This window comes from Tetrao urogallus (genome assembly GCF_951394365.1).
Source record: "Tetrao urogallus genome assembly, chromosome: 16".
In the NCBI taxonomy this organism is placed as follows: domain Eukaryota; kingdom Metazoa; phylum Chordata; class Aves; order Galliformes; family Phasianidae; genus Tetrao; species Tetrao urogallus.
Window position 1 is genome coordinate 3,765,041 of NC_136829.1, and position 24,382 is coordinate 3,789,422.

Sequence of the window (24,382 nt, forward strand, 5' to 3'; positions counted from 1 at the left end):
GTAATTACGGCCACAAATATTTTAATCTGGATTTAATAAGGAAGTCACCCTTTTTGACTCGCTATTTTTAAACATCAGTAGTGGTAGTGTGTAATGGCTCACCCCAGCAGTCCAGAGTGCTTGTTATTAAGGACTTGTGCATTTTGGATTAGTGCTTCCCACTGAGAAATTTTAATTCCTGTTGCCAAAGAATTCACATAGCCGTGTATGATTAGCAAATCTAAAGGATTAAAATAACCGCATAGCAGGGTTAATACGCTCCCAAACTATTGTTGTTACCTCGGGGACAACAGCACAAAACAAGGAGGCTCATGGTTAATAAATCTGGCTGTGTTAGCATCGCTGTGTGCTGGAAGCAAAGCTTTTAACATCATTAAATGCCAGCTTTTTGCTTCAGCATTCAAGGCCGGTTCCTCTGTTTGCATCTTTATCTACAGAAGTGGATATCATGGAGATTTTGAGAGATCTAAGTATGCACTCTATAATTATGTCTCCAATTGGAATGGCTGTGGGCTGGAATTGAAAGCACGAGCAGCACAAGGCTGAACTGACTAAGCAGATGAGAGAGATGCGTTTGTTCACAAGTTTCCAGCAGACATTGGACATTTCTCCACAAATTTCTGCTCTCCTGGTCTGGATTCAGCAGCTTGCCTTAAGATAGCCGCTCCTCACTGAAATGAGCCAAAGGCTTCAGTTCTCTTTGAGCCTTCCATGCCAATGGATGTGGCTGGCCCAGCTGCCCCACTGCAGGAGGGCTGGGGCTCAGCTGTATGCCAGGACCTGCCTGTAAATGCCACTGGCAAGCGCTGTGAATAAATAAGCCTGTTGCAAGCAATATCCTTTTAAGAGCCTAATGAAGTTTAAAAGATGGGGAGTACTTACCATAAGCATGTCGTTCCAGTGAAGAAAAACCTCTTTGCAAAATGATTTAGTTGTTAGGATTTTTTTTTTCTTTCATTTAAGAGGGAAAAGAGAAAACTGAAGCTCCTACTTACAGTAATCTGTTTTTCTCCCTTTTATTTTGTTTTATTTTCTTATCTGCGGAAGCCGTGTAAGCAAAGTTCCTTGCTAGTGCTGGGGATTTGTGTGCTATTTTTTCAAGGTGCCGGTTGTAGAATGTCACACATTCATTTTTAAACACTTTTGCTCTCTGGTATGAACGAAGCACAGGGCAGTCAAATGTCAGTGGAAGCTTAGCAGCTCACTTTTCTGCTTCTCTCCACTTCCTTACTATTAGCTGTGCTTGCAAAAGAGGAGCCTCTTAAGTTCTTGGCTTTGTTACTGTTTTTGGAGCTGGCAGTGTTTCTACTTTGAGGTCTCCTCAAAGACCCAAATTCGCAGAAAAGGGACATATCTGGACACAGTCATTTTTAAAATTACTGCAGCCTTTAACTTGCCCCATTCTTCCCTGAATGCCGATCCTCAGAGCAATTTGCCAAATTCTAGCAGAGGCTGCCATCCCCCCTGCCCTGCTTGGGTCTCCTGCCCAGCTGCCCAGTGGCACAGCCTCAGGTCACAGTGCTCCCTGGAGCCTCCATAGACAGCCCCGGGTGCAGGTGGCCCTGTGGGATGGATGTGGAGATCCCATGTACCTCCGGTGAGCCTTTCCCATTGCTGCCCATGCCTGGTGCCCTCTGCTCTTCCTGGAGCAGATGTCACCTGCTCCAAGGGCTTTCCTTATTTCTTCTTCTTTGGTGACGTAGTGCTCCTACTGCTGGGGTGATGTGGGTTTGTGCACGATGAGTTACTGGGAGGGACAGCCAGACTCACAGGCTGGCATCACTACATTTATTTGACTCCATAACAATATATTAAAAAGCTGTGGGGTTTTCTCTCTTGGAGTTCCATGTGCCCTGCATGTCTCTTAAGTGTGATAATTGTGATTTTTGAGATATTTTCTCATTGTTTTGTTTCTAATGAGGGAAAACTGACCTCGATTTCTCCCCTCTTCAAAATACCCTAAAGGAAGCTAGCCAAGAAGCAGAAGGAGACTCAGACCAGCACACAGAGAGAGATGGGTCCCGTGGCCGCTTCAGACAAGGCCTCTACCAAACTCAGCGCTGTTCACAATGAAGAAGCTTTCTCTTCCAGCTGCCAAGATGTTAATGGATTCAGTAAGTTTAACTTGCTTGCAATGGATATGTCCCCTTTGGAGAGCTCTGGGTTCTTGAAAGGACCTATTCCTCTGGGCACGACAGTGAGAAGCTGGGAGTGGCAGTGAGAGGGTTCGTTGCAAAAGCTTGCTAGAAATCAGTTGTTGAAATGCTTCCAATACTGCCCCTATTTTACCTCTCAGCTGGGTGGGGAGAATTCCTTCTCACTCTAAATCTACCAAGAAATAATTTATAATGTGTTTTAATAATTGCAGCAGACATTCAAAAAGGCACGTGTTCATTTGTTCTTCCGAAACAGTTTTTCCTTTGTGAGTTGATGAGTAAAATCACTTAGCTGACGTTTAGGATGGAAATATCGTTTTCTGTATGGAATTTTTATGAAAGAAAACAGTCTTATGGTTAGAAATGGAAAGACATCATTTCTTCTTTTGTCTGTGTCCTCAGTTTGTTCTTCACTCAACCTCCGTAAAACGAATAGTAGTTAACAATTGTAAACCACTCAGACCTCTGTAGCTGGAAGACTCTGGGCAAAGCAGCACTGAGTTACCCCTTAGCCTCACTAGATCCAGGTTGAATGCATGGTGGACTGCATGGTGGATTTGTAAACCTTTTCGTATTAAATAAATTTTAACTTAGACACTATGGGAATGTCACTCCTTCTTTTGATGCTTACCCTATAGTTTGAAGAAGGTTCAGCTCTGAAAGCAAAATGCATACTTAGAATTCTTGTTATTTTTTAACATCTTTATGAAGCGTTTTTCCCCTAATTACTAGCAAGGATTTGCCTATGATTAAAAAAAAGAAAGAAAGAAAGAAAAAAAAGTTTGTTATCACTGAAATCTTTCTTTGTAACCTCAGATTGATCGCTACAGGCTGAGTGAATTTTTCTTCTCCCTCTGTCTATAGGTCATGTCAAATTCCATCTGCATGCATTGCTACTGTCACTCTATGTAACATACCTGTGAGATGGATAAGTAGGTGTTTGGGACCATCAAGGCTAGTGCTGAACACTTCTCTCTGATATTAAATTGACTTGACTCAAGATCTAATTTTCTCAGGTGCTGAGTAGCTGTGCCTCCTAAAGAAGACAGCATGAGTTGCCAGTGCCTCGTATCTTTGAAAGACAGGATAGCAGAGGGCAGCATTGTAACAGACAGCCTAGAAACAGCAAAGATAGTTTGTTTGAAATGTATGAGGAAAACCAAGTTTTTCACTTTTCATTGGAATCTGGATTTTTAAAACTTTGTGGGCTTTGCTTTTTTTTCCAACCAGAAAATAAGAGAAGAGCCTGTAAAGTGACCTCATTTCTTTCCTTGATATTTTGAGAGACTAATTAAAACAGCTGAGTCATTTGCTTGAAATAGCAACTATAGGAAATGCTATATCTAATTTTGTAAGGGAAGCATACCTTCAGGTTTTCTTTTTCGTTCTTTTAAATCAGTAAGTCCTTTGCTTGTCTGACATCACTGCAGATTTTATCACCACCTCCCTCTGTAGCACAGCCTGATTCAAGTCATGGGCTGATTCTTTCTTTTTTTTTTTCCCTCTTTATATCCATAAGCAATAATCACTGGTAAGCCTTCATGATTTCTCCACATTTTTTTTTTTCTGCCAAGTCCAGGATGCTGAGGTGTTGCAGGTAAGTTCTCTCCTGTGCAAAAATATGCACGTGCTGATGCCAGAATTTTATGGGTTTGCAGCTGATCGTATAGTCAGGAAAAAAAAAAAAAAAAAAAAAAAAAAAAAGAGTAAAAGCCTTTATTTAAAAAAAATTACTTTAATGGAGTTTAATACTTAAAGGTTTTTATATGGGCCTGCTCTTACTTTTGAATAACATAATTGGATTACTTTGTAACTTTCCTGCTAACTAATACAGTTTTATGGGGGCTATTCATCCTAGCTTTTGAAATCAGCTCTGTCTCTTAAGCAAGACTAAAATTCTGTCTTAAATGTTCCTTTTACCTTACAACAGAAAATAGTGCTCGTCAATGTCTCATGATAGGTGCTCATCCTCTCCTTCTTGACCTCAGTTATGAAAGTATGAGGAGTCTGAGTTAGCTGTAGCAGTGACTGGGAAATAACCCCTGCCTTCTGCTGTTAAAAATGCTTATTCCTTCACCGACTGCTGCTTCATTCCTTCAGATGGAAAGTCTTTGGAAATGTTCAATATCAGCTCTTGCAAATGGTGCAGTCCATAAATTCATGCCCCATTGGCCATGTGTAGATTGCTTGATAGATGTGTTTGTTGTCAAACGTAATTATGTCTGGAACATCTCTAGCCTCTGGATACAGGCTGGGTGGAAAATGGATTGAGAGCAGCCCTGAGGAGAAGGACTTGGGGGTGTTGGTTGATGGGAGACTCAACATGGGCCAACAGTGTGCAGTTGCAGCCAGAGGATCAAATGTACTGCATTAACATATGGGGGGGGGGGAGCAGCAGGGTGATGGAGGGGTTTGTGCCCCTCTGCTCTGCGCTTGTGAGGCCCCAACTGCACTAGTGCATCCAGGCCTGGGATCCCCAGCACAAAAAGGGTGTGGAGATGTTGGAGCAGGTCTAGAGAAAGCCATGAAGATGCTCAGAGGAGCAGCTCTCCTACGAAGACAGGCTGAGGGATCTGGGGGTGTTCACACTGGAGAAGAGAGGGCTCTGGGGACACCTCAGTGTGGCCTTCCGGTGCCTAAAGGGGCCCTGCAGGAAAGCTGTACTCTGTCACAGAGTGTGGTGATGTGACAGGGAGCTGTGGTTTTAAACTAATAGAGGGGAAATTTAGTTTAGATGTCAGGAGGGAAATTGTTTCCTCAGAGGGCAGTGAGGCCATAGCACTGCTGGCAAGAGAAGTGTGGGTGCCCCATCCCCAGCGGGCACCAAGGCCTAGTTGAATGGGCTCTGGGCACCCTGAGCTGGAGGGCAGCCAGCCCACAGCAGGGAAGGGCTGGGGGGCTGGAAAGGCCCTTCCAGCCCAAACCATTCTGTAATTCTGTGATGCTATGCTGGAGCAGGGAGACTTTAGATCTTGCTGAAAAGTGGAACAGAAACGAGCTCTTAAATTTTCTGGCCCAAAGATAAGCTCTTTATCCCCCTTTCCATCCCAGAATGATACTTGTTATTCAGGCCAGTTTCTGACTGGTACTTAAAGTTTTAACTGCAGAGTTTTTATGGACTCAGCCCATGTCTCTGCCACAATGTGGAATCAGAATAGGTGTTTGCTAAAAGACAAACTAGTCCAACATTATTCCGGTTTGTCTAGTTTTACCCAAAAGTCATGTGAAGTGAGATGTACATTTTTCTCAAATGCAGTCTTTAAAAAAAAAAAATAAATAAAATTATATATTTATCTTAAATCTCTACAAGTAAATGCTGATATTTGCAGTATTTGAGACCACTCCTTATCTTTCAGGAGTGTTTGGAAAGCAGTGTCATTTTCCTCGGAGGGGCACAGCATGGCCACATGCAGACACTGACTCAGTGCAGGGTTGTTGTGGAGCGAGGTGAGAATGGCAGTCAAGGAAGACCCAAAATTATCCCACAGTATCTGTGCACTGACCAGAAAGGTGTGCAAAGGGTTATTATTGCATAATTTTTGTGCAATTTGACAGCCCATCTGTGTGATAAGAGAAGCAGCAGTACATCATCTCAGCAATGATGTGCTGCAACATCGTGCATGGAGGAGACTGCTTTCCAAATGATCCAAAGGAGTGACACTAGTACAGTCCAGCTGAATAGCCTTAACATTACTGGCAGAGGCGCAGTGTGAAGGTGCCTTCTAGGATACTTTAAGGAATTGAGATTTGCATTAGTAGTGGTATTGTTATTGGCATGAGTAGGGTGGCCTCTTGTGCCACTCCTGTGTATAGAGAATTTGAAATCGAGTTTTAATCTTTGATGTGAAGTTCTCTTTGGAAGTGTCTCTGTGACTTGCACACACTGGTGCTGGTGGGTACCTCTGATGAAGCCGCAGCACTGTGTGTGCATGTCTCCTACAACAGCCACCTGGCTGACTTTGACAGTAAGCTCTCTGAAAGTCTGAATTCACCTCCTGTCTCACAAATATAGTTTCATTTCCTTTGTTGGAAACATTTTTAATCAAATTCACTGATGGAAGTGATGTGTCTACATTTGGATGCCTGAGTAATTTATAGTTGGCAATTCCTGGAAAAGCTGTGGCCCAATGTACTTTTGTACTCCCAAATTTCAGGAAATCGGAGGATTTACTCTGTGACTCTGGCCAACCAAAGTATTCTTGATAGTGCTTGTCTTACACATCTGTAGAAGTGGCCACATCCCAAGTGTGATACAGAGAAGGTCTTATTTAGGCTAGCTAACAGGGGAGAAAGTGGAAGAGATCCCAGATGAGAGTTGCGTTACAGCAGACTAAGCTATGAGAAATTCCATTATCTTAATGTGTTTTCATATGGTCAAAGCCTGACAATGTAGCAGAAGAATGCAAGGAGGAGCAAGTTCATTATAAGTTGATGATAAAGTGCTTAGGAGGTAACTCTGAAGACTATCCCTAGGATAGTGCCTTCTTTCATTCACCCCATAGAGGAACTTTAAAATTATTAGTGGTGTTTTTTTCTAGAGATACAAAATTTGCTTCTGAAAATACTTTGATGTATACTGACTTTTATCTACTTCTGCTGGATTATGGAATACTTTTTCCTGTGTTTATCTATTGTCATCTTTCTGATGTACTGAGGTTCGTATTAGCTTGTTTCCCAACGTTTTGAGGAGGAGATAAATGTCTGCAAGTCTAAGAGTGAATGCAGAGTGATAACTAAAGAATATACATTCAGAAATGATGGATTATCATAAGAATGTACATGTATGCTATTGTGGATATAAACAATCTTGTACATTTGCTAGCAAGGAAAGATTCTGCTGTGAAGATGTGGAGCCCTGCCTCCTTTCCATAAATATTTGATCAATATGGGAATTATTTGTGGATTTGTTCCAGAGAAAGCTAATGCTTTAGATGGGAGAAAGTAGGGATGTATGTCCTGCTGAAAGAACCCATCTCACAAGGGAAAAGATTATAGGATTTGCTATTAAGTGTTCTGCATTGAAAAACAATTGCCTTCTTATCTTGTATGGTTTTAACAAAAAATTTGCTACCCTGCCTGTGTATTTTTGTGGTACTAGTGTACATTGTGCTTAGCAGGCTTATTTTGCTGTTAATAATGCATTTACTCTGTGTAGTTTGTATTTTGAGTGTTGTTTTTGAGTATTTTTCTGAGATGTTCCTTTGGTTTAAAGAAAAAAAAGAGGTGTGTAGAATATAGTCCTATATGTGTAGGAACACACTGATTTACAAAAACTGCAATACTATATTTGGGGTCTGGAGTACTTATATTAAAGAAAATCCATCATGATGACATTGTAATAAATGTAATATGCATGTTGAGATGAAAAATATAATTCACTTTGATAAGCCTTATATATCCCATATTACTGTGTTCTTTGAGGAACATTCTCCCTGTTCTTTCTCTCTCTTAATATATGTCTAAAGTCTTTTCCTTATGTCTTTCCTACCTAGCATCACCCTCTCCTTGTTCATTTTCTGTCCAAAGCAAAACCCTTCAGAGCAAATCTTTGTTGAATTCCTACTACTCAGGTACTAGTGCCAGACTTTTTTTTCTTTTCTAAATTTTCTTTACTTTTATGCATTTCCTGATATGAACTATAGACTGAATCTGCTGAGTATGAGATGAAACTAACCTTGTTTTCATTTTTTGTAACTTTTTTTTTCCTGCTGATCTGCTGTTGATTTGCAATGACCCGTGTCGTGTGGGTGACTGGAATTCCTTCTCAAAGTATCATCAGACACAGTTCCATCGACCACGCTGTTAGGTAAGACAGGTATGGTGGTATTCTCTCATTGGAGAGAAAACATGCTCATTGCATCTTGCGAATAACTTAGAGAATGCTGTTAAGTGGCTTCAAAATCATAATTAATCCCGTAATCATGTACTTTGTTAATTGGAAAGTCTTTGGTTTCACTCATGCCTTCTTATCGCTGTTAATTGATTCTATTTATTTGTTTGAGAAAAGACAGTTCAAAATATACAGATGTAGGTGGGAGCCAAAGGGTAGGTTTGGGAAATGGGAGTCAAATGCTAAATATTGCAGCAGTCTGGTATGGATGTGACAGGGCAATGAAAAGGCAGGTTCTGAGAGGTGGAGGCTGTGCTGTGGCTGCTGGTCACTTTAGAGGGAGATGGTTGCGTGCTGCAGTGTGTGCAGCTCCTAGCTTTTGGATTTTTAAAAGTATGTTAGCACAGTAAGTTAACAGAGAGAACAAAATTGACAGAAACTGTAAGCTGATAAAAAGAAGCTATTCAGAAACTTACTGGAGGTATACCCTTGAAAGTGAGTAATAACAGCCTACAACTTCGGGCTCTCCCTGGAGGATGCTGCCTGCGTGTGGAATTTGAAGAAGGCAATTCCTCTGCTATGAATCAGAAAGATGATATGTAGTTGATCAGAATCTAACCAGTGGTATTTATGAAACCTGTCATTTTGGATTATCTACAGTAAATGTTCAGTTCCAGACACAGTAATCTACCATGTCTGCTTTAAACATTACTCTGGGCACGCTGAAGGCCTATAGTTAGACCAGGAAGAAATTACAACCAAGCACTTAAGTGCTTTGGCTTACAGACTAACAGCCAGAGAGGCTTGGAGGGACTGCCACAATACATACATTTATCCTGCTATATATCAACGTGCCTGATGGCGATGAATAAGCCCTATTTTGATGTGATGGAGAAGAAGTCATCTTTTCCAGAAGGTTTCTTCTTGTTTCCCAGAGACTCGTTGTCAACAGGAAGGTCTGAAGGTGGATTTATCTTTTGGCTGTGCTTTAGAAACAGTGCCCAGACCTGCATTTTGCTCTCACTGGTGCTCAGCATCTGTGAAAATGGGTACCAAAGTCTGAGGGAGGTGTTATTAGCCCTGTGTCCAGACAGCAAACTGCATACTTGTGATGCAGAAGCTCAAGGAGTAATAGAGTCAATCTGTGCCTCTCACAGGGCAAAGAAAAAGCCAAAAAGAGCTCTCAAAGCTTTCAAAACACCACAATTAGAGAGGAAAAATAAATAAGAGAGTTGGGAATTAAAGTAGTCTTGTGCTTCTGTATCCAAAGCCCTACATATTTAAAACTCTTTAAAACTTAGCATCTACTAACCATTATCTCTGAGCTGAGTAAGGATTGATATCCTGGTCTTACGCACAAGAAGTTAAGCACAGAGCATTTTAAGACATGATTTACACACGCTGCTCACTCTTGAATTGCACCTGCACTGAGCAGCCACAGGTGCTGCAAAACAGCTCTTAGCACCAAAGGAATTTCTGTCTTGTGAGTTGCAGGCAAATGGAAAGCCTGACGTTCTGACCTCTCAGACAGATTTACCAGACATTGGATGATGCTGTATGAGCAAAATAAGTTTAATTTTTGACGTTTATTAATTCCTTGGAAAGAAAAATATCTTAAAAAGGGCATCAGTCATCTCACCACCAATATCTGTCTCTGGGCACCACCTGTGCTTCACTGCTATTTGTTCCCATCTGTTATGCCTTCTGCTAATAAATGTTCTATATCTGCCATGCTAGATGACTCCCTAGGCTTGACTGTGACATGATTTCTTGATATTAAGATACAGGGGATTTTTTTTGTGCCTCTGCCATGTCTTGTGCTTGACTAACACTTTTTTCATGTAATGCGTGTTTTTAGCTCTGTAATTTAACTTAGAGTTGTAGATTCCAAGACTTAATGGCCTTCACAAGCATCTTTGCTGGGAAAGAGAATATTTAATACTAGCAAGTTAAGGAGGCAGTTTCCTTGCTTTTAATATTTGAGTAAGGTTCATGCTGTATGACTAATGTAAAGTCTGAGTGGGAGATGGTACCACATTAGAGCTTGTTTTTGGAGAAAACGTGCATGGCAGTCAAAGTCATTCAGCAAATGACATCAGTGCAGGCTCTTCAGGGGAGCCAGCCCACCTTCCTCTTGCATCCCTTCATGTCACCTTCTCAATTCCCTTATGCAAGAGTATCCTAATAAGGAGAATCCCTATCCCCCCAGGAGGATAAGGACAGTAGTGCCTCGTGGTTCCTTGCAGACGGGTGGAACAAGCAGAGGAAGTTCACTGTTGGGATGTTTTCAACAAATCCTGGCTTGCATTAAAAAAAAAAAAAAAAACAACAAGAAATTTGCTCTGAATGTCACTGCTCTGTAGCTTGGGTGGGCTTTTGCTCATGCCTATCCAACCTGCTCTGAGTTTATCCACAACCCTAATGTTTGAAGAAAAGATGCTTAGATGCTGATGTTGCTGATATTGCTGCATTAGCAAGTCTGACTTTGTAAGTTGCATTGAAAACTTGAAAATCAGTGGCTCAGTCTATTCAGTGCTTGTGGCCACGTCAATCTCGAAGAGGTTGTGGGAGAGTCTTTCACTTCAGTTCACTGTGCTCATGTTGTCCTGCACCAGAGGTGTCTGACATTGAGGGCTGTTGCTTGAGCTGAATTTCCCTTACATTTCTTTTTGAAGAATACAGATAATGAAACTGTCCCAGGCTTTAGTGGCTTTTTGTGTTGTGAGTGCTGGTTTGAAGTTGCCAGTAGCTCTCCAGCTAATGAATTGCCCTGTAATGCAGGCAGATCTGCCTCTTTTCACATAGGTTTGGAAAAATCCATACATCTGAAGAGCTGCACAGTGATGTGTGAACCCGGTAGTCCCAGTTTTCAGCCCATATCACCAAAGCAGCTTTCTTACATTTGTAGCAGGGTTTTCCTGTGTGCTGATGGAAAAAATAATTGTGTTCCATAGTCCTATTAAGATTAAAATGCACTTTATGAAATATTTACCAAGTTATCCTTAAAAAATCTTTTTAAATATAGAGAAAATAATTTACTCCAGCCATGTGGCTTGTATATAGCCTTTGAAATGAACAATGTATGCTTTGCTCTGTCAAAACTGATCTCAGAAGGCTTTTTGTTAAGGAACTTGCCTTTTATAGCTCAGCTGGTATCATTAGGGAAATGATGTTTTGACTTTGCTTTGCCATACCACTGATTGTATTGTATGTAGCGCATTATAGCTCGATATTTAGCATAAAATCAAGCCTTGTTGCACTCAAAAAGCAAATTAGTTTTACCAGGTGCCACCTTATTTATCTCTAGTCGAAGGAGAAGAGGTATTAGCCATCCTGTAGTCAGCCTTGGAAGATGTCAAATAATTGGCAACCCTTACTCTAGTAGAGACACTGAACATGCATGCAATAAAATCCATCACAAACAGTGCTCAAATTTTATTTATTTTTTGCTAAAGATATTGAAGCAAAACTTTTGAAATAAACTCTGCATGTTCAACACACATTAGAGCAGCATTGCTTTCACTTGCTTGAGGCGTAAGTTTGTTTTCTAATCTGTCTTTCTAATCTAATTCAGTCTTCTAATCTGAAGGCAGCATTACAGTGTGTGTCTACATATCTGTCTTGCAGACTAACAAAGCCTTTGTTTATGAAACAACTTCTGTAAAAGAATCTAAAGTTTCCATCCCAAAAGCTGCCCCGGGTGGGCAGGTTCTCTCCTGAGAGCAGAGGTTGCATGGGGCTGCACACAGCTGTTTGCAAGCTGGGGCTCTCAGTTTCTCAGCTCTTCTTCACCTCATCATTGACATCTACAGAATTTTTTTTTTCTGTGGAGGGAGCCATTTATTTCAGTTGTCTGGGAAGCAGCAAAAGTGTATAATAGAAGGTATTGTTGCAGCAGGTGAGCAATATTATCTTGCCCTCAGGGTTACCCACCAAATGGGGAAAGATTTCACCTCGTCGGCCTCTGCGTGAGCTTTTCTCAGCATATGGTGCTGCTTTTTGTTTCTCTTGGCAGAGTAGGACCTCACAGTTAACTTCAACAAGCTTATGATTACTTCTCCAGTAAAGCAGAGTCACAGAAGTGCCATTTCATAGGCAAGGAGAACTTGAAAGTATTAAAAGTGTAGTCAACATTGCTAAATTTTATCATCTGCAGTTCCATTACCAAACAGATAAGTTGAGATGCCTGAAGAGTTCCACATTCAAGCAAGTTGTGTGTGAGCCAGTGAGCCATTGATTTAACATGTACAAAATTTCAGGCCATTCCATGTACTATTTGACTGATAAAGTGCCAGTTTCCAGAAATCAAAATATCTACATTGGCAACTGGTGTCTAAGTGCGGGGACAAAGCACGTTGTGCTAACAAGGGCTAACAAGCAAGCTGACAAAATATTTTGCTGTTGCAGCTGCTAGCATTAGAAAAGAGCCTGTTACGAACAGTGGGTTTCCAGCAGCACACAGAATATCTGTTTTGTTTATGGCTGCACAAAAAAGACTTTAGAAAATTGGAGATGTCTGTAGGAAGGAAGTGGGGTCCTGAATGCTCTGCCCAAATGAGACTTCAGAAGCACCCAGTTGATTTTCCTTATCAAAGAGAAACTGGAGAAGTGATTTGATCAGTGCCTGCACAGGTCAAGATTTCAAATACTCAGAGGGCTCTTTAGTCTAACAGGGGGTATAATAAGATTCAGTGTCTGGAAACTGAAGCTTAGCAAGATCAAATTGCAATTAAGAAATGTTTAGACAGCAAGGGTAATTAACCATTGGCACAACTTTTGGGGTCAGGATGAATCACCGTCTCTTGAAATCTTCACATTTGGATTATTTCTTGATGCTAGTCTGTCTTTGGCATGAAGTCAAATGTGTTGGTTTGTGTTCCTATCAACAGAATGAGGATGTTTGACTAGAAATAAGAAGGGCATATGAAATATCATCCTGAAAACCTGATTTGCAGTCTATATGTTTACTAGTTTCTGAATATCACAGTAAATTATTTCATGCCTCTTTCAAAAGAGTTTTTTTTAATTTGTTTGCTCATCTCATTGAAAACTCAGGAAAGGCACAAGTGCTCCAGAAACACCAGCAAAACTTCAGTGTCATCCCCTCTCAAAGAAGACAGGGTGGGTAGTTGTGAGATGGGGGCAGACAGGAGGAACTATTGTAAATTTCTATGACTTGCCATCAGTACAGCCATTAGAACACGTGGCTGAGGGGCTGGTGGTTCTGTTGCCTTTTCCAGTAACAGCAGCACCAGAAGGCACAGGTCCCTTCTATTGCTGCAACCAGCAGAAAGGCAATGCAAAAAAGCAAAAGAAAGGTAAATGCTTGAAGGCTGCTTGGTTGACTGTCCCAATGAGAGATGGATTTGCTGCTGCCTCCCCTCCTACCCTCCGTTCCAGATTGCTCACTGCACATCTTGAGGGAAGGGACAGTGCCTTGCCTGAGCGCCTCATTAACCATGCTTAGGTTCCGACTCATGGTGTGATTACACTGGGAAGGAACAATATGTTTCTGGAATTGGGCTTTATTAGCAGAACATATGAACACTAAACTCGCCTCATACATAGTAATTTATCTCCGGAATAATCTCTTCTGATCTCTTCCTAGTCCCAGATAAGATGCTTGTGGAAAGAACTGGCAGCCGTCCCGAGCCGTCTCAGGCTGTGGTTTTCTGTTGGGCAGTGCACAGAGGCCACCTGGGATGTATTTGTCACAGAAATCCAGCGGAGGTGGTGTTCCCTGTGTCAGCTCTGTGTGCTCTAGGGTTGAGGGCAGGGTGACTCAGACGGGGTTTTTTTAGGAGAAGCAGTTGGCTGGGTGAGAGGTGATGCTTCAAGAGTTGCTGCTGCAATTAATAGATTTTGTATTTCTGTCTGACCAAAGAGACCAGGAGCACAACTGTCACAATAAACTTAAAGGCTGGAGTCAGACCCTTCTCTGCTGAGCTTCATCTACTTCCACTCTAGTTGGAAGGAAGTTATTCTGGAGAGGGGACTGTTTTCACCCCTTGCTTGGATACTGCTGGGAGGAGAGACCCAAAAACACCAGAATTAAAAAATGTGAAAAAGAGCCCTGCTTTACAAATAGTCTGTGCTCTGTATGTGCCCTGGCTCTATTAGCACTAGTATCGCACGTAAGTTTTAAGTCTCCCTCTCGAATAGGGATGTAGTAATGTCTTTTAATTGGGGCTGATAAAAATGTGGCATTACTTGTAGGTTCTTCAGAGAAGCCAATTGTGAAATTGGGTTTGTATTAAACCTAATGATGGAAAATTAAGCATAGTACGTCTGTCGGAAATGGTCCACGATAAAAATCTTCTCCTCTCCATTACAGGAGGTTAATAGGGAACAGGGGAGGAAAGATGCTCTGGGAAAGCGAATCCAACTAGGGGAATTAATAAGCCTTGAAATTCCCTCTGTTCAGAGTTCTCACACTATCATTAGTCGGAGCATTAGGGATGATTATACAAATGCTTTGGATGTTACTCTTCCTTAAATCCCAAATTTATTCACATTTTGTATGTGAAGGTTGCTTCACTAGAACCACAGGTCTGTAAATCTTGTGCTGCCCGAGGAATGTGACTGTTTATGAGAATCTTGGCTCGAGAAATCTTTAATCCAGTAGCCTCATCTTCAGAGTGAATGATGGATGTGATGGCCATTTATTTCAGAAGCAGCAGGACATGTTCAGCATTTCTGATAATTCAACCATCAGACTCATCTATCTATATCTATATCTAATGTTCTATATCAGCTGTATCCATGTATTGTAGGGATAATTTGCCCCGTGGCAGTGCATTCACTGCAGTCATTCCTTTCTCCTTCTCGTAGTCCTCCAAAACAGAGCATATGCCTGTCTTGATAACTTACCTCCAATATAAGACAGAACCAGCTAGAGCATAATTTGTCAAGTTTTGTCATGTCATTGTTTTGTCGTTTGCTGAAAAGGCAATCTAATGCCCTAATCTGTCTGCTCCTGCCCAATTTTGCAATGAGGAACAGAGCAGAGATCCTGACTGCTTATGAACAAAATTTCACGGTGGTTTCTCAAGGATAGCAATGTTTACAGTAACTCTGGCCATATTTCTCTCACTCAGAAATCACCCTGAAATTGCAACTTGATTCATTTATTTTTTATCCCTCCTAAAACATGACTGTACTACGGCTGACAAGGAGTAGTGTTTGGGCTCTTTTTCAATCTGTGTTCTGTATGAAATGAGCCTGGTGTATGCAGTCTTCTACTTTTTCCTTTCTTTTTCTTTGAGCAGTGAAAGAAGGGTATATTTTCAGTTTGCTAACAGGCCCTTTTGGGGGAAGACCAGAAAGAATCCATGCAGGATGTTAAGGCCTGTATGTACCAAGGAACCCAAACCCATCAGGAAGAACTGCTGTGCTGTGTGGGTGCTGGAGCTCTGGCATGGAAACCAGAGAGGTGTTGGATGTCCTCCTTGGAGATCCTCAAAAGTCAATGGGATGTGGTGCTGGGCAGCAGTGCTGGGTGGCCCTGCTGGGGGCAGAGTGAGACCAAAGAGACTCAGAGTGCCTGGGAGTTTGTGATCTTAGATATCTGTAACCATAGGAAAAAGAACAGTTGTTTCACTTGGTAAACTCTCCATCAGGTCAATTCTGGTAGATAAACCCCTAAACTGTTCATTTATTCTGAGTTTCTCCTGTTAAGCATAAATATTTTGGTAGTCTCTGGTATGGTTGTTTAAGCTTCTGTCAGCTCAACAAGAAATTTTGCTGTGTCTTTGGAGTTTTGCTGGAGGATATAAGAGATTACAATTCCAACTCTGTAATGATAGATACTTTTAAAATATTTGTTTCAAAAAGGTCTATATCTATTAAGTTTACATATGTAAATGTTAAGATTGTGCATGCAAGGTGACTCTTTCTATACTTCTGTTCTTTCTACCTAACATTACAATTTTGCAATTGACATACATTTTAGGCTTGAATTTATAGACCATTTTAAATTGCCTCTAACATCTTGCATGGCTTATCTGAAATGCTGGTGGTTTGTTTGCTGTTAACTTGGGCCCCTTTCACTCATCTCATGCTGTACGCCCCAAATCTCCCTCATCTATTTGTATCTTTTGGTCCCGTTCTTTGCAGGTTTGTGAAGGAGGGTATGTAATCCCAGTGGGATCGTTATGCAGAGCTCACACTAAGTTTGCTGTTTCACTGTATATGCTATATCCTCGTGCCTGATTGGCTGTTCATTCCATTCCCTCTTCTGGGTTTGTCTCTTCGACACAAAACATAATTGAATGGGAGTTGGTCTTTCTGGGCAGCAGTCAGCACTGTGTGCTTCTTACTGATTTCTTGACTTTCTTTTGCCTGCACCAGCCAGTGGGATGGTGGAGAGACAAGTGGAGCAGGACTGAGAATGGCAGTCACAGATAGGTGAAAGCTTGTTTTGCCTCCCTGTCTTTAAAACAGACAGTAGCCATGGAGAGATGACTCAGCCGACCTTGACTATCCAGACCCACCCGTATCGGAGCTGCGAGCCAGTGGAAATGTCCTACCCACGGGGGCAGTTCCAGCCAGCCATCCGAGTGGCCGACCTGCTGCAGCACATCACCCAGATGAAACGTGGACAGGGCTATGGATTTAAAGAGGAATATGAGGTGAGAGGAACCTTCGCTCGCATGAATCGGTGGAGAAGTGTCAGTCTCGAAGGAGTGATGCTTGCGATGGAAGGTTAACTGTATGCAGAGCTCCTTTTCCTTAATTCACTTACTCTCTTAGTCATTGCCTTCTTCCAACTTATTTCTGTTGATAAGACTAGGATTTACAACACTGGCAATCTTTGGTGGCTCCCTGGTCAAGAGAAAATGTGTTTACTACATTGTAAGAGGATGGCATTGTGTCCATGTGCTCTCTCTCCCCTGGAGAGATAATAACTGTTGCTGAACTCAGTGAAAGATTTGGAGTCCTGTAGTCCCTTACTTGTTAATGTGTTTTATATGACAATAGTGCAAGCTAGGTTTGAAGAAAAAGAAGGCTTTTTGTACTTTGGAACCTAAATGCTCTGTAACAGTTGATCAAATTAAATCACAGCTTAATGACCTCTGTGTGCCAAATTGTAAAGGCAAAGGCAGCAACCTCGTGTAGTTCAAATGGAGTTTTTCTGTATACTCATACCTCTGTCTCAGAGGACGTGTAAATGATCTGCTCTTGCGACTCTACGTGAAAAGAGAGGTGAGCAGTAAGCTGCCATGTGAAAGCAGCCCCTCCACTCCCCTGCCACAGAGCTGGAGTGACCAGAAATGTAATGCAAATGACAAGAACAATGGCACTGGGGAGGGGTTGGAAGACAATTAAACGTTCAGAGGAGAAGGAGAAAATGGGGAAATAACATCAAACATATGTGAGACTTTGCTGGAGCAAGTGATAATTATAATGAATGTAGTAAGCTGGTGGGAAGGCAATAAGTAATTAATATGCATAGTGGCATTAAAACTACTTAAAAATAACTTAACAGCTGTGAAAAGTAAGTTACTTAATGAAAGCAGCTCACTTTTCCACCCTGCAAGTGAGAGTCCATAGGGTTTGTATCACTGATGCTGGGGTTTGCCGTAATTGCAAATAATCTTTTCCTGGTTGTCACCAGGGAGTACTTGTTTTAGTCAGATGGCATCAAAGATTGTCATGACAAATATTTCTGGTAACTGTATGTTAACCAGGGCCATGCACTCATGCACCACAATCAAGGACACTAATTAAAGTATGAATTCAAAGAGCTTGGTTAAATATTGAAAAAGGGTAGTAATTCTCTTGGGAGATTTACCTAGCCTCTCTTGGCCTCCACTTCTGTGAACAGTACCCGAAACTACATTCAGCTTAATTACAGATGCCCTCAGTTCTAGTTCTTGATGTTCGGAAGAAAACAGGTGCTGGCATATATGTGATTTTCTGGCACTGGCATTGGTAGTTATCAAAATAACACATTAGCATGAAAAATGTCAATGCAACTTTCAGCTCCACAAGTTCTGCCTTTCCCAGAAAGTGCTATCTAAATACGTATGTAATGACGATGACATTATATACATTTGCATAATTCCTTCCTTCACAAGAAGTGGCCTGGAGAATGCCACAAACTCTTAAATCGCTTGCACTGTCCTACCCTGCAATCAGAGGCAGTTGCCCTAAGTGGCAGTCCTTTTAGTTGGTGGAATTTGGTTTTCAGAGCACAGCTCCAAGCAGCTTTCAGCCACCAACGGCATCACTGCAAATTGCAGGGAGGATGCTGAAGGGTTGTAACTTCTAGGAGGAAGAGTAGTTTTAAGTTGGCTGGAAAGCCTGCCTTGCAGAACATTGTGCAAAACGGTTGGTAAGCTCTGATAAGGAAAAGGCCTGAAAATTTATTTTTGTCTCTTAAAATCTGTTTTTACACACTTATATCAATGTCATCCGTGTGTATATTTTTTCTTCTAAGAAGCTGCTTTTCTACCTACTTTGCAGATTGATAGCATACATGGGAGCCTGTTTAGTGACATGTTCCCAAATAATTGCACTCTCATGAACAATCACTTTGAACAGAACCTATCAGTCATACGTGACAGTTTTTTATCTATGTGCATTCCCACTTCCGCTGAGGAATTAGGGAGTTGCATTCAGGCTTTTCTTTGATACTCCTTCACCTGCAGAGCACTAGGGCACGTGTTTCTCCGATGACATCTTGAAAGGAAGGTTTTCAAGCGCTTGCATCTTACATCTAACTCCACACTGAGAAAACGACCAGGATGTGATGGTGCAAGTGGTGGCAGTGCTCGTGTGAATTGGCTGGTAACTGAGTGTGAATGTAGGAACCTGTCAGCACTTGCAGTGTGTGCATTATTTCCTTCTGCCAGCTGCACCTCAGGCCGAAGTGTCTGCTCCTTGTGGTTGGCAGGAAAACGTGTGAGCCACGAGAGAACAATCCGTCACTGACACTGGATGTAGATGGCACTGTGTGGGATTAGGCACGGCCATAAACATTTAAACGGGACTTGTTTAACTGCCACCTGTTCCTTTCTCAGAGCATATCAGCCCTGATTTGTTGTGAGCTGCTACGCTGGTCCCTAACTGCACTGCAAGCTCCAATTACTGTCTGCAGAGATAATAAGCTTAAGTATCCAAATTTCAAATATGATTTAGGGTGTCACTGAAGCATGTTTCTCTTGTGCATTACCAAGACTGCTTGCTTACTTTGGATTCTGTGGCTCCTTCCTGAGGAGTCTTAATGACTTAAAAATCAGCTCAGGATTTTAACCCATTCATTTCTGGTTGCCCACAATGCCTCTATCTGCTCAAAAGACCAGACCCTGCCATTCAACCTGTGACACAGCACTACGAAATGCCAGCAGGATTGCCATTAGATATGCTGTCCTTGGATTACACTGGTTTAAGGCTTTCTTTGGCCTTGCTGTGTACCGAGTGGGGAGCTGAACTGGCTGAATTATTTCTTTTACATTGCTGGTTTGTTGTGAGGTTTTTTTTTTTCTCCTACTTGTTTGTTTTCAGCCAAAGCACTTTTAACCCTGGGTCACAGCAGAGTTGTGGGAAGAGCTTTGTCACCTCTGCTGAGACAGCAGCTGCAGGGATTCAGGACTACATGGCAGGCTGTGGGATGGGCAGTGAGGCTTTTAACTGATAGCATTGCACTCAGCAACAAAGCTGCAGCTTTGGGATACATCAGTGCAAAGGAATGATTCAGGTTTTCATGCTTCTAAATGAAAACCAAACTGCAAACTAATTAAATGCCTCCATTGGAGATTTATATTGACTTGCTCTAAGCCTCAGCTGAATGTGAGCTCTTTGGTTATGTATCCAAGTTTTGGTGCTTGGAAATTTTGATTGAGATGAAGCTGACTTTTAGAGATCTGGCCCTGTAATTTCGGATAAAAATTAGATCAATTTAGTTTAAAAAGCATCATTATGAATTCCACTGCAGAGAAGGTATGTCAGTATGCATTTCACTACTCTTCTCTAAAAGAAGACAAGAAAGGAAGGCTTAAAAATTAAGCCCAGACTTTTGAACACCAGCATTTTATAGTTAATAAATCGAACAAAGAATCCAGAGTGTTTCCTATAGAAATACCACATGTGGGTCAAATTCTGATACGCAGGAGATCCATCTTGGTCTGCCCTCATTCATACTACGGAGAGAAACAGAAGTGTTCCTTTTGAGTGCATATTTATGAAATATGCTGTGCAATTCACTGCACAAAACCCATTAGGAATGAAGCTCTTTTTCTGGATACAAGTGGATCATAATTGTTGTTTTTGCTTTTGTATCTCTAACGCAGTTTTGATGCTCAGTGCTACATTGTCAGTGATCTCATGGCAGAAGTCAGTGCTGCACCACCTGTGTATGTGCAATTAATCTAGTTTGTACAGCTGCTTGTATAGAAGAAGAGGTATGGTTTGTGTTCCTCACCAAGCAGAACTGCCCTTTGTCTCTCCAGAGATGGAAAGTTTCATGAAAAGTGGCGATTTCTTTGATTTTGAGTGAGGTGAATTCAATCTTTGGAGTTCTTCAATCTGTGGAGGCTGTGTGAGGCAAATTGGGAAACAGGAATTTAAATGGAGAATTTCAACAAATCACCTGAAAGGATGGCGTTACTTTGGAAGGAGTTTTTTCAGAACTGAAAGTGTATTCTCTGACCAAGATAGCCTCCTCCTGGTGAAGTGATGAGGAAGAATTTATTTTACTTTTCCTTTTCACGTGGCTGTGATTAGGTGTCTAATGACTGTTGCCATTCTCTGGTCTGTCTGCTGTAATTTGGTATTAGTGGAAAAATAAGGCACCTTTTCCTTAATCTTTAAAGACAAAAATGAACTGTCCTTATCTCTTCCCTTTTACTCAGGGATTTTTTTGTTGTTTAATGTGGGTTTGATATTCTTGTGGGTTTGGTTTTTTTTGTACTCAGGAGATGAGCTTCTGTTTGGAAACAGCTGTCTGTAAAGGAAATATATGTGTGATCAAAGCCCTTGCCAATTACAGAGTTTATTACTCTTTCTCCTGGGCTTTTGAATAGGAACTTGCTGTCCCTGTCTTTTGTCAGCAGGCTTATGGTAGTGCTGCAGTGCCTGACATTTTCTGTCCTGGAACCCCTCTGGGGGAAATTCACAACGATTTGGTCTGCAAGAGGGTTGCTCTTATTAAATTTATTTGTAATGCCAGTGTTGTAGATCCTAATAATTGTGTCTCTCTGCTATTGCATTCAGGAACTGTAATAGACCTGGATGGCTTGCGAAGATGAATGTAAATTCATTTTCCAGTTGTCAAACTACCTGCTGCTAGCCAAGGCAGATATGATTCCCCTATGAGTGCACTGTAAAAACTCCATAATTCCCTTGGGATTATGAATAGTACAGTTTGTAATGTTGTGGTTGATTTTAGTAATACAGGCTCATGTCAGGGCGTAGATCTTGGAGAAGGCCAAGAAAACACAGCCAAAGCTGTTTTTTTCCTCAGCTTTGCATGCAGCACAAGTCAAGGCTGGGCTGGCTCCAGCTGCACCAGCTGTGTGCAGGTTGTGGCTTTCTGTCCCTGGAGAGACCATCCCTCATGGACAGCTCAGCCCATCTCCCAAGGAAAGCAGGACCAACCTCCAGCCAGACACCATCACAGCTGCCACTTTCCTGGCTCTGCCTTTATGACTTTAAAATCCTCACTGGACATGTGTTGAAGGGAAAGTAGCTCATTTGCTTATGTTCAAGCTATATGGTAAAGGAGCGCTGTCTGCTGCTTGTTTCATGGAATCACTGAATGGTCTGGGCTGAGAAGGACCACAATGCTCATCCAGTTCCAGCCCCCTGCTATGTGCAGGGTCACCAACCAGCAGACCAAGCTGCCCAGAGCCACATCCAGCCTGGCCTTGAATGCCTGCAGGGATGTGGCATCCACAGCCTCCTTGGGCAACCTGTTACAGTGTGTCAGCACCCTCTGTGTTTCCTTGCCTCCATCAAAAGGGTAAATCTGGGGAAGTTGACCGTTTATTTTCACAGTTTGTATGTTTTACCTTTTTCTGCCTGTTTTCTATAGACACGATCTAAAACTCTGAGCTTTCTGTTTTTCCTTAAAGAAAATCAGCGAGTGATTTGTATTACATCACCCCATCACCAATATAGAAATAGCTGAAACCACTGTATGTGCTCAGCTCAAAGCCTGAGCCCTTTGTTTCCACCATCTGGGCTTCCTAGCTGTGCACAGAATCGCAGACTGTCCTCTCTTGGATCCCTGCTCACAGAGATCATCGAGTCCCACCCCTGGCTCCACACAGCACCACCCAAACCCAAACCCTATGGCTGAGAGTGCTGCCCTTGGCTCCCTGTGAGGAGCTGCAGCCGCCATGAGGCCTCCCCTCAGCCTGCTCTGCTCCATGCCCAGCAAACACAGCGACCTCAGCCACCCCTCTCACACACTGAAGCCCTCACACCCTTCCCCTCTATAGCCTTTCTCTGGGAGCTTTCTTATAGTTTAATGTATATATTGTATATATGTGAAATCTCCCTGTTCTGCAGGAGAAATGAGCTTAACCTGTGACTGTGCAGCCAGAAACCAAGTCTCCTCATCCCTTTAGATCTGCGTTAGCAGCTAGCAGAAGCCAAGGGATGCAAATGGTCTGCACCAAGCTCTGTTTTCTTTGTTAGTAAATGTGCCCTTTCCAGAACAGCCGTTTGCATGGTTGACTACTGAATTATGCAGTATTGTTATTTTTGCCCTCTTTTGCCATTGTAACCCACCTGCAGGCACTGTCCAGATTTTTATAAACCCTCCACTGTTGTTTTTTTTGCAGGCATTACCTGAGGGGCAGACGGCATCCTGGGATACAGCCAAGGAAGATGAAAATCGCAATAAGAATAGATATGGAAACATAATCTCCTGTAGGTGTTAAGTCATATTACACTGAGCTTTCTGTATGATTTCATAAGCGTCTTATGGAAACGGGGTGTGCTTGAAAACCTCACTTCAAACTGGTTTATAGTGCTGAGCGTGCAGTAATTCAGTCTGATTGTTACATGCTATACTTAATTCTAGGAATTTTTTTTTGTTTATATTTTTTTCTTAGGTCTTTTTAATGCTTTTTAAAATTTATCTTTTTATTCAAATCAAGGACAAAGTCATCTTTTCAGATTTTCACAGTAGGTGATTTTGCCCATTTTCCATTCTTTTTTTTTTTGTTATGTAACTCAGATCTTTCAGTTCCACAAGCAGAATTGGAAAAGGAGATGTGGAACAGTGGTCAGTAACCAGTGCAGCAGCTGCTCCTTGTCTACACAGAGCTGTTTTGATGACTAGGACAAGCTTAGCTTCTGCTGATCATAGAAAGGAAGTTGAGAATACACTAGAAGTTCAGAGTTGTGTTTAATTCTATAATAAATTATAGTTGGTGTTATAGAGATATTAATATATTGCAAACTGCAGGGCAGGGGAGGACTCCATAAAACCACTTAGATCTATTTTGTTTCCATCTAAGGACTAGTTCTACTTCTGTCATTTTTTGTCAGATCTTAGTGATTTTTTTTTTTCCTAAAGATCTCCAAAGCAAAGCTTTCCGAAAGCTCTCCAGGCAGCTTTCCCCAGTGTTTCATTATTCCTTACAATGTCTGGGAGGAATGAGGAGAGGTACAATAAATCATCCTTTTTAAGGGTTGCTAAGCAGTATCAAATTGGAGAAGCCAGGCCTGAGACGATCAGAACAAGCAGAATGTAAATAGATGTGCCATACATTTATGAGACTGAATAGATGTATGGAACACTGTAAAAGCAAAATTAGGTTGCATGGAATTAAACGTTTAGTGGTGTATTTCTTCTCAGGTTAAATATATACTTTCTGTAGGACAAGCAGACTTTAACAAAGTGGAAAAAATCTTGGTCACAGTGAGGTGTCTCTCACACAAGTCAACTTTCCTCTCTTTCTTTTAAAGACTTAAAAGAAGTGATTCATGTAACAGTTTTGGGGGAATGGGGCAGAATGGCTAAGGAACCTCATTGTAAAGGTGAAGAAGTCTGGAAATTAAAATGAAAGGTTTCTGAGCTGTAATGTAATCTAATCCTGCATTTGCTCCTGTCTTTCTGTATTGATCGTGAGCTGGATACCAGATCCATCAGTCTTTGTTTCTCCATGTGGAAAATAGAAGTGGTACTATTGGAGCATTGTAGTTAGCGTGGGAATCATCTCCCTTATCTTCAGCTGTCTAAAAGCTCTGCCTTGCTGTATGCTTCCTGTGTTGCTAGTGGCAAAGAAAGATACTTTCAGACAGAGGTTCAATTTGCCTGTCTAGACAATTAGCTTAGATCAAATTAGTCTGAGAAATGAATCATCCAGCTATAGCAACTGAACATTGGTTTTTGAAGGTGGAAGTGCCATAGTGTGCTATAAGGAAGCTAACATGAAAGGGA

General features: G+C 41.7%; 1 protein-coding gene across 1 annotated transcript in view; it reads left to right on the top strand.

Moving 5' to 3' along the window:
• PTPRT (protein tyrosine phosphatase receptor type T) overlaps nucleotides 1–24,382 on the top strand; it is a gene marked incomplete at both ends in the record, with an annotated part of 415,989 nt that overhangs the window by 366,344 nt on the left and 25,263 nt on the right. The window contains 5 exons of the mRNA XM_079543413.1: nucleotides 1,966–2,114; nucleotides 7,649–7,726; nucleotides 7,927–7,962; nucleotides 16,429–16,616; nucleotides 22,776–22,863. Of these exons, the coding sequence (XP_079399539.1) occupies nucleotides 1,966–2,114; nucleotides 7,649–7,726; nucleotides 7,927–7,962; nucleotides 16,429–16,616; nucleotides 22,776–22,863 (539 nt within the window). The remainder of the gene's footprint in view (nucleotides 1–1,965; nucleotides 2,115–7,648; nucleotides 7,727–7,926; nucleotides 7,963–16,428; nucleotides 16,617–22,775; nucleotides 22,864–24,382) is intronic.